This window comes from Falco rusticolus, chromosome 10, assembly GCF_015220075.1.
Source record: "Falco rusticolus isolate bFalRus1 chromosome 10, bFalRus1.pri, whole genome shotgun sequence".
NCBI lineage: Eukaryota > Metazoa > Chordata > Aves > Falconiformes > Falconidae > Falco > Falco rusticolus.
The window spans coordinates 19,298,147-19,307,460 of NC_051196.1; the positions used below are offsets into that span (position 1 = coordinate 19,298,147).

The 9,314-nt window shown below is 67.1% G+C and overlaps 3 protein-coding genes across 7 annotated transcripts; 2 read left to right on the top strand and 1 right to left on the bottom strand.

Annotated features, from left to right (window-relative positions):
- Nucleotides 1-508: 508 nt before the first annotated feature.
- RAB15 (RAB15, member RAS oncogene family) lies at nucleotides 509-4,300 on the top strand. 4 transcript variants are annotated; one of them, XM_037401801.1, is made up of 7 exons: nucleotides 509-761; nucleotides 2,105-2,165; nucleotides 2,323-2,383; nucleotides 2,471-2,548; nucleotides 2,638-2,727; nucleotides 3,604-3,669; nucleotides 3,752-4,299. In XM_037401801.1, the coding sequence occupies exons 1-7, from the start codon at nucleotides 638-640 to the stop codon at nucleotides 3,905-3,907; spliced, it is 636 nt and encodes a 211-aa protein (XP_037257698.1). In that variant the 5' UTR covers nucleotides 509-637; the 3' UTR covers nucleotides 3,908-4,299. The 4 variants fall into 4 exon arrangements, with proteins under 4 accessions (XP_037257698.1, XP_037257697.1, XP_037257696.1 ...); XM_037401800.1 differs by lacking the exon at nucleotides 509-761 and adding an exon at nucleotides 773-1,688 and having other exon boundaries at nucleotides 2,638-2,699; nucleotides 3,752-3,889; XM_037401799.1 differs by lacking the exon at nucleotides 509-761 and adding an exon at nucleotides 777-1,688 and having other exon boundaries at nucleotides 3,752-4,300.
- A 375-nt stretch (nucleotides 4,301-4,675) lies between these two features.
- Nucleotides 4,676-6,442, top strand: GPX2 (glutathione peroxidase 2). The gene is made up of 2 exons (XM_037401811.1): nucleotides 4,676-5,817; nucleotides 5,910-6,442. The coding sequence occupies exons 1-2, from the start codon at nucleotides 5,593-5,595 to the stop codon at nucleotides 6,258-6,260; spliced, it is 576 nt and encodes a 191-aa protein (XP_037257708.1). The 5' UTR covers nucleotides 4,676-5,592; the 3' UTR covers nucleotides 6,261-6,442.
- A 495-nt stretch (nucleotides 6,443-6,937) lies between these two features.
- Nucleotides 6,938-9,155, bottom strand: CHURC1 (churchill domain containing 1). 2 transcript variants are annotated; one of them, XM_037401829.1, is made up of 5 exons: nucleotides 9,071-9,155; nucleotides 8,832-8,967; nucleotides 8,003-8,073; nucleotides 7,321-7,418; nucleotides 6,938-7,187 (listed from the first exon to the last, which is right to left on the bottom strand). In XM_037401829.1, exons 1-4 carry the CDS (start codon nucleotides 9,107-9,109, stop codon nucleotides 7,326-7,328), a joined length of 339 nt encoding a protein of 112 aa, XP_037257726.1. In that variant the 5' UTR covers nucleotides 9,110-9,155; the 3' UTR covers nucleotides 6,938-7,187; nucleotides 7,321-7,325. The 2 variants fall into 2 exon arrangements, with proteins under 2 accessions (XP_037257726.1, XP_037257725.1); XM_037401828.1 differs by having other exon boundaries at nucleotides 6,938-7,418.
- Between the last annotated feature and the right edge of the window lie 159 nt (nucleotides 9,156-9,314).

The following is a 9,314-nucleotide window of genomic DNA, read 5'->3' on the forward strand; positions in this document are numbered from 1 at the left end:
TCACCCAGTGTCCCCTGCAGCCCCTGGGCCGTGTCCCCCACTCTCTCCTGGGGGGGGCTGGTGTGTCCCCAGATGTCCCCACACTCTCCAGTGCATGCCCCATGTGTCGCCCCCCGTTCCCAGGGCATACCCCGGTGCCCCCCCGCCCCCCCCCCCCGCCCCCGGTGCTCCCTCCCTCCCTCATTCCCCGTGTCTCCCTCCCAGCACGTCCCCGTGTGTCTCTCCCGGTGCCCTGGTGCATCCCCCGTGCACCATCCGGTGGCCCCCCCAGTGCATCCCCCGGTGCCCGCCCCCTCCCCTCCCCTTCCCCGTGTGTTTATCCCCGTGCCCCAGTGCATTCCCGGTGCATTCCCCGTGTGTCTCTCCCAATGCCTCTGTACATCCCCGGTGCATCCCCCGGTGCGCCCCCGCCGTGTGTCTCTCCCGGTGTATCCCCCGGTTCCCCCTCCCCCGTGTGTCTCTCCCGTTCCATCCCCGGTGCATCCCTCCCGTTCCCCACAGCATCCCCCGGTGCCCCCCCGGCCGCCCGCCCCCGCCCCGCCCCGCCCCGCCGCCCGCCCGGCGCAGCGCTCGCGGCCCCGGCAGTGGTCCCGGCAGCGGCCCCGGCACGGCCCCGGTACGGCGGCGCCGGCCCGCCATGGCCAAGCAGTACGACGTGCTCTTCCGGCTGCTGCTGCTGGGGGACTCGGGCGTGGGCAAGACCTGCCTGCTCTGCCGCTTCACCGACAACCAGTTCCACCCCGCCCACATCTCCACCATCGGTACCGGCACCGGCACCGGCACCGGCACCAGCGCGGGCAGCGGGCGGCGGGCAGCCGCGCTGGGCAGCGGGAACGCCGGGAAGCGAGGAGCCGTGGGCAGCGGGGAGCCGGGAGCACCGGGAAGCGGGAAACCGTGGGCAGCGGGAGCACCGGGAAACGGGGAACTGTGGGCACCGAGAGCACCGGGAAACAAGGAACCGTGGGCACCGGGAGCATCGGGAAACAAGGAACCGTGGGCACTGGGGAGCCGCGAGCACCGGGAAGCGGGAAACCATGGGCACCGGCAGCACCAGGAACTGGGGAACCATGGGCACCGGGGAGCTGGGAGCACCGGGAAAACGGGAGCATCGGGAAAGGGGAACCGTGGGCACTGGGGAGCCAGGAGCACCAGGGAACCGGGAACCGGGGAACCGTGGGCACTGGGTAGCTGGGAGCACTGGGAAATAGGGAACTGTGGGCACCAAGGAACGGGGAAACCGGGAGCACCAGGGAGCTGGAAAACCATGGGCACTGGGAGCGTCGGGGAAGCGGGAACCGGGGAACCGTGGGCACTGGGGAAATGGGAGCACCCGGGAAATGGAAGCACCAGGGAGCTAGAAAACCGTTGGGTACTGGGAACCGGGAAACCAGGAGCACTGGGAAAACGGGAAACTGTGGGCACCGGGGAGGTGAAGAACCGGGAAATGAGCAACCATGGGCACCGGGGAACCGGGAAACCACAGGCACCAGGGAATGGGAAAGCCGTGGGCACCAGAGAACCGGTGACACCGAGGAGCTGGGGAACTGGGAGCATCAGAAAACTGTGGGCACCAGGGAACTGGGAGCACTGGGGAGCTGCAGCACTGGGGAAATGGGAAGCAGTGGGCACTGATGAACCAGGAGCACCGGGCAGCCACATCACGGGGGAACCGGGAGCACCAGGAAACTGTGGGTGCTGGGGGACTGCGGTACCAGGGAACTGGGAATCTCGGGGCACAGGGAACTGTGGGGCTGGGAAACTGGGGGCACTGGGGAGCCACAGCACAGCAAAACCGGGGCCACGGGGAGCACCGGGAGCAGCCGCTCGGCAGCAGGGCTGGGGCCAGCACCCGCGCAGTGACCCAGCACGGAGGCCGCTGCCAGGCCTGGCACCAGGCACCGGCCCCGGGATGATGCTGGGGCACCGGGCCATGGCTCCAGGCATTGGGGGGGCACGGGTGAGCCTTGGCACCTGGTCTGGCAGCACGGCATGCCTTGGGATGGGCCGGGAGAGGGTGAGGGGACTGCGGGGACCCTGGTGGCAGCAGCTGCTGTGATGGGGGGGACACCGGGGCACCCCGTAACTGCTCCCCTCCCCATGCCAGGTGTTGACTTCAAGATGAAGACCATCGAAGTGGATGGCATTAAGGTGCGGATACAGATCTGGTGAGTGCCAGTGCTGGGGCTCGGGGCGGGCGGGGGGGGGGGGGCAGGGATTGGGGGGGGGTGGTCCTGAATCTCGCTCCCCCCGCCAGGGGGGAGGCTGAGCCCTGACCAGCTCGTGCCATGGGTGGTGGTGTTGACCCGCTCCCCTCGGCTGCAGGGACACGGCAGGCCAGGAGCGGTACCAGACCATCACCAAGCAGTACTACCGGCGGGCACAGGTACGGGGGTGGTCCCATCCTGGTACACAGGAGCGGGGAAACTGAGGCACGGGGGGCTGTAAATGGCTGCCTGCCCCCCTCCTGCAGGGCATCTTCCTGGTGTATGACATCAGCAGCGAGCGTTCCTACCAGCACATCGTGAAGTGGGCCAGCGACGTGGATGAGGTGGGGGTGCAGGAGCAAAGGGGGGGTCCTGGGGGGGTCCCCCCCATGGTGTTGGTGGTGGTGTTCTCACGCCACCCGCTCCTCCCCAGTACGCGCCTGATGGCGTCCAGAAAATCCTCATTGGGAACAAGGCGGACGAGGAGCACAAGAGGCAAGTGGCCAAAGAGCAAGGGCTGCAGGTGAGCGGGGGCTGGTGTGTGCCCCCGGGGGGGCCAGGGCCCCCCCCCTGCACCCCCAGGTTGGCCAGGGACCCCCCTGCACCCCACGGCCCCCCCAGGCCCCTCCTGTACTCCCCAGGGACCCCAACAACTCTTCTGCAGCCCTACTTATAGCCAGGGACCCCCCAGACATCTGTAGCCCCTCCCCAGCATGACCAGGGACACCCCCTCCAACTGTCCTGAAGCCTTGTCTGTAACCAAAACCCCCTAACCCCCACCCAGCTCCCCGTTACCTCCAGGGATGCCCCCCCAGAGCCTCTGCACCTCCGGGGCTGCTCTTACGCCTCCCTGTCCCGCTCCTGCAGCATATCCAGGGACCCTGACACCCCCCTGCAGCCCAGCATGGTCCCCTGCACCCCCAAAGCACCCAGTGCCCCTCCCCAAGGACCCTAAAGCACCCAGTATCCCTCCCTCAGGGACTCCAAAGCACCCAGTGCCCCCGCCCCTGAGACCCCAAAGCACTCAGGAAACCCAAAGCAGCCAGTGCACCCCCCTGAGTGCTCCCTGCACCCAGTGCCCACCTCCCCTGGGACCCCAAAGCACCCAGTCCTCCCCGCCAGGGACCCTAAAGCACCCAGTGCCCCCCACTGTGCTCCCTGCACCCAGTGCCCACCTCCCTCGGGACCCCAAAGCACACAGTGCCCCCCCTCAGGGACCGTGAAGCACCCAGGGACAGCACACAGTGCCCCCTGCAGGGGATGCCCCCACCCCAGTGCCACCATGGGCAGCACAGCTCATCCAGCTGTGCATGTGCCGGGGGGCGGGGGGGGGGCGAGGGTGTTGAACACCCCCGCCCCCCACAAACCATGGTGCCGCCGACGGCCCCTCGCCCTGCAGCTGGCCAGGGAGTATGGGATGGACTTCTACGAGACCAGCGCCTGCAGCAACCTCAACATCAAGGAGGTGCTGGGGGGGGGGCTGGGGTGGACTTGGGGGGTTCGGGAGGGGGGCAGTGGGCTGACCTCCCCCCCCATCTCTTCTGCAGTCCTTCACACGGCTGACGGAGCTGGTGCTGCAGGCGCACCGCAAGGAACTGGAGGGGCTGCGGGCCCCCCCCCGCGCCCCCGCCCTGGCCCGCCTGGAGGAGGATGAGCAGCAGCCTCTGGGGAGCGAGGACAGCCCCAAAGCCTGCTGGTGTTGAAGCCTGGCCCTGCCTCGGCCCCCCCCCCCCCCCCCCAGGCCTGTGTTGGGGGGCCCACGGCGGGTGCGGGATTGGGGCAGCCCCAATGGAAGGGGGGGTGCGGCCGGTGCCTGGTGGAGGGGAGTGACCCAGGATGTGCCCCCCCAGGGATGGCGGGGGCCAGGCAGGCATCATGGGGGTGTCCCCCCATCCTGGCACCCTGCATCCTGGCACACATGCTCCCCCATGGTGCATGGGGTTGGGCGGGGGGCTGTCATGGGCGCTGTGTGCCCACCCCATGCCCCTGGGGACACCCCCCCCCCCCCGAGTTTTACACACACACACACACACACACACACACACACACACACACACGGTTTGCAGAATAAAGGTGATGCTGGAGGAAGCCAGTGGCTTGTGTGCTGCCGTGGCGGGCTGTGGGCACGGTGCCATGCTGGCTGCAGGGTGCCACGATGGCTGTGCCCCACTGGAGCCGCCCGTACCATGGGGCAGCCACAGATACGCAGGCGAGTGGGGCAGCGTGCCACAGGCAGAGCTGGCCTGCAGCAACCCGAGCAGTTATCAATAATTGAGGCTGCTCCAGGGCTGCCAGGATGGTGTCCCCTTTCCAGGCTGGGGGAACGGGTCCGTGGGGGCACCGTGTCCACCACCGCCAGGCTACTGGAACAGCCACCCAGGGAGGCAGGAGCTGGCCCCAGCAGGGACAGGGCCATCATGGTCACACAGCCTAGTGGTGGGCACCAGGACAGTGGTGGGCACTGGGGTGACAGTGGGCACTGGGATGCTGCCATGCGCCAGGATAGGTGGGCGCTAGGATGGTAGTGGGCACCGGGATGCTGCCAGGCACCAGGATGGGGTGGCAGCAGGCACTGGGATGCGGCCAGGCACCAGGATGGGTGGGCACTGGGATGGCAGCGGGCACCAGGATGCTGCCAGGCACCAGGATGGGTGGGCACTGGGATGGCAGTGGGCACAGGGATACTGCCAGGCACCAGGATGGGTTGGCACTAGGATGCTGCCAGGCACCAGGATGGGTAGACACTGGGATACTGCCAGGATCCAGGATGGGCAGGTACCAGGATGCCAGGAAGCAGGCGCCACAGCAGATGAGTGCCAGGGTGGATGCTGGCACTGGGACCAGTGGAGCACTGGGACTTGGGGGCACTGGGGGGAAGGCAGCAGGCACCAGGACAGCAAGCACAGGAGGCCCAGGGGTGATGCCAAGGCAGCCCTGGAGAAGATGTGCTGGTGCACCGGTTCCCCCCATCACACACCTGGGTCTGAGTCGCCCCCTCCTCTGCCCCACACAGCCCCAGCTCCTGGAGTCCCGTTATTTCTTGCCTCCCCGGGTGTTCCCAGCTCTCGAGGCCAGCCCATACCAGGCCAGTGGTGCCAAGCCCCACGGCATCCCACAGCTCGCAGGCATGGGGAAGAGTAGTCATGCCACACCGCACTGTGCCATGAATTATTGAGGCAGGCAGGAGCATCGCCTTGGTCCTGCAGCACCCGCACCCTCCCTGCCTCTTCCTTCCCCCCTTGTGTGGGTGCCAGCAGGTGGAACGGCTCCGGTTTCTGCCAAGTCACGGTGGGCCAAGAAGACCTTTGGAGCCGGCACATCACGTGGGCACCAGGCAGCCCTTAAGGTGCGCCGACGGGAAGCGGGGAAGGCAGACGCGCTCGCAGCCATGACCGTCCCCATTGCCAAGTCCTTCTACGACCTGAGTGCCACCTCCTTGCAGGGGGAGAAGGTGGACTTCAACGTCTTCCGGGGCCGCGTGGTCCTCATCGAGAACGTGGCATCCCTCTGAGGCACTACGGTGCGGGACTACACCCAGCTCAACCAGCTGCAAGCCCGCTATCCCCGGCGGCTGGTCGTGCTGGGCTTCCCCTGCAACCAATTTGGCTACCAGGTAAGTCCCCGGGGGCCACCGCAGCGGCTGGCTTTGTGTGCAAGGAAGGGGAAAATGCAGCATGGCTCCGGCTTTCTCCTTCCCTGCCGTAGGAGAACGGCACCAACGAGGAGATCCTCAACAGCCTGAAGCACGTGCGGCCAGGGGGTGGCTTCGAGCCCAACTTCACCCTCTTCCAGAAGTGCCAGGTGAACGGGCAGGACACCCACCCTGTCTTCGCCTACCTGAAGGCTCACCTGCCTGCACCAGCTGACGAGGCGACGCACCTGATGGCTGAGCCCCGCTTCCTCACCTGGAGTCCCGTGCGGCGCTCTGACATCTCCTGGAACTTTGAGAAGTTCCTGGTGGGTCCCGAGGGGGAACCTTTCCGGCGCTACAGCCCCCGCACGCCCACCGCCCAGCTGGAGCCCGACATCCAGCGCCTCCTCAAGCTGGCCAAGTAGGGCTGGCTCCAGCATCCCCCCCTCCCTTCCTCTGCCAGCTGCCGCCCCCCGGCACAGCCCCAGCTCTCTGCCGGGTGACAGCCCCCTCTGAAACCGCTGTGGGGAGGGGGTTCGATGGGGGCAGAGGGCTGGAGCCACCGGGGCAGTGTGGGCTGGTGGCAATAAATGAGCCGGAGGGAGCACACCTGCATCCGCGTGGTTTGTGGGGAGCTGCTGGGGACGAGCCGGCGGGAGGAAGCAGCCCTGCAGTGCCAAATCCAGGAAACAGTGGTGCAGGGATGGAGCGGTGCCAGGCTGGCAGCGCCGAGCTCCCCGCAGGTGTCGCTGGGGCTGGGTGCCAACAGCAGCACCCCACCCCAGGGGAGTGATTTTGGCAGTTGCGGCTCACCCGGCTCCTGCCTGCCCCAGGAACATGCACCCCTCAGCGGGGCAGAGCTGGGTTACACCCCCCAGAGAAACGGGCCCCGGGGGCGTGCCTGCAACGACCCCACATAAGCTCCACACGGCCCCCGGGGGGAGCGAAAATAATTAACTTCTCAGGGGAGGAATCCCACAGGTTCCTGGGAAGGAAAAAGCCCCCCTGATCCCCATGCTGGGCCCCAACACCCTTCACCACCTATAGGGAGTCCAGGGGGGTGAAGCCCACCCGCAAAGCACTACCACCTGCACCACCGAGCTGTAACACATCACATTTATTGCCCCACACATGTGGGCTCCTGAGGCAGGACAGGGCGAGCAATCTCTTGGACCCCTTTTTGGAGTGACAATACACTAAGTCCCTTTCGTGTCTTCAGCACAAGGGGCGCTCGGGCCGTGGCGCTCCACCCTGCCCCTGCAGCTGGGGTCAGAGCCACCATGCAACAAGGACAGCTGAGCTGCCGCTGGGTGCATGGAAGCATCTGGCATCAGGCATCCGCCACATCCAGGCTGGAGGTTTGGAGAAGAGAATCACCTAAGGGACTGCAAAGTCCCCTGGGATCTGCTGGTGCCGCAGCTCTGTGCAGCGGGGAGCAGGGAGGGAGGTCCTTAAGCATCCAGGGACTCGTGCTGGGATACAAACCAGCTTCAGAAAAGCGGGGTCATCTGGCGGGGGTCGTCGGGCAGGATGCTGATGGAGTCCTCAGCCCGGCCACAGAGCAGGCAAAGCATGGTGTACTCCTGTGGTGGAACAGGAGGGGGAGCGGATCTGCCACAGCCCCACTTTCCCGCAGGGAAACCCGAGCTAGAGCCGGCACCTGATCCTTGATTGCAATCAGACCTGGAGGGATCTCATTTCTTCCCCCAGGATGAGCCTGACTCCCCTGAGCCCATTTTCCAGCGTTTAGCAGCTGAATAGGAAATGTGCCAGGGAGGAGGGCTGGGAGAGCTGCAGGCCCACCCCTGCCACCGCCCCTGCCACACAGCCACGTTTTACTGCTCTGGGCCATGCATGTCACTGATATTCCCACGCTGGGGCTGCGCTGGAGGCCAGAGGTGAGCTGGACTGCCCCTCACGAAGCAGGGGCTAGTGTCAGGGGCTCCAGGTAGCCCTCAGCATAGGGATGCAGCTCTGAAGCCTTCAAGGCTGGTGCCACAGCTTGCCTCTGAACCCACTTGGCTCCAGTCTGTGGCTGCCAGGGCAGCTGGGAATCAGCAGGTAGGTATGGAAACCCGGAGCAGGAGGAACAGCCCAGGGCTCAGCTTAGGATGCTTCTAGAGCCAGAGAGGGGCTGCGGGGGGACAAGCCGCTGCTCTGGCTGTACCTGGTAGTCATCCACCACGCTGAAGGTGTACTCATGGCGCGCAATCAGGTGGTGGCAGTTCTTGCACAGGTCTGTGGAGGAGAGAGGATTGCAGGTTAAGGGGCTCCACTGGCACCACTGACCCTGCAGTACTGCCCACCCAGCCCTTGGGGGCAAGCCCCCATCCACTGGGCCCACCCTCATCCTCTGGGGCACTGACCCCCAAGTCCCCAGGGTGGGTCCCTGAGAATCACCCACCCCAAAACCCCCCAGCACCTAACCACCCTTAACAGCCACCAGCTCCTCTCAAGCCTTGACACCCCACCCACACATCACCCCTAGCCCCTGCCCACCCAAGAACACCAATCACCCCCCAACCCCAGGTTCCCCCCAGTATTAGCCCCCCCAAATCTTCCCTTCCCAAACTAACCCTCCCTCAGGCCTCCCCCCTCCCCAAGGACCCCCAGCCCTCAGTGTCTCCCCCTACCCCAGACCTCAAATGCGTCCCCCCTCCAGCCCTCAGCTCCCCCTGAGCCCCAGATCCCAAACGTCCCCTTCCCAGCCCTCAGCCCCATTGAGCCCCAAACCCCAAATGTTCCCCCTCAGGCCCCCCGAGTACAAGGCCCTAAACGTCTCCCCAGCCCTCAGCTCCCTCCCCAAACCCCAGCCCCCAAATAGCCACCCCCAGCCCTCAACTCCCCCCGAATCCATGGCCCCAAATGTCCCCCCCGAGGCCTCAGCCCCCCTGAGTCCCGCTCCCCCTAGGCCTCAAGGGCCCCCCAGGCCCCCCGAGCCCCCCCGGAGCCCTCGGCCTCCCCCCAGGCAGCCCCTAGGCCGGCCCCCAGCGCACGGTCGTAGGTGACGATCTCGTCCCCGCCGTGCAGGCCGGCAGCGCGGTTGCCGAGCAGGACGAAGTCCCGGCGGCCGCACTGTGCGCACCCCACGAAGTTGAGGAGGAAGGAACCGCCCTCCAGGCAAGTGGTACCCTACGGCGGTAGCACATGGCTGGCGCTGGCCCCGGCCCCGGCCCCGGCCCTAGCCCTAGCCCTAGCCCCAGCCCCAGCCCCAGCCCGCCCGCCACGGGCCTACCCGCTCCGGGTACTCGGTACCCACGCAGCCCCCGCACATCCCGCCGCCGCCGCCGCCCCGCAGTTCTCGCGAGACTCCTGTCACGGGGCGGGGCTTAGGGCGGGGGCGTGGCCACGGCGTTACCCCCACCCCCGGACGGGATTTAGCGCGGGCAGTGCCGCGGCGGCGCGGCTGAGGCTGGGTGCCTGTGTGGGCTCAGCTCCCGGCGCGCCCCCGGTCGCCTGCCCAGCGTCTCGGAGCCGCC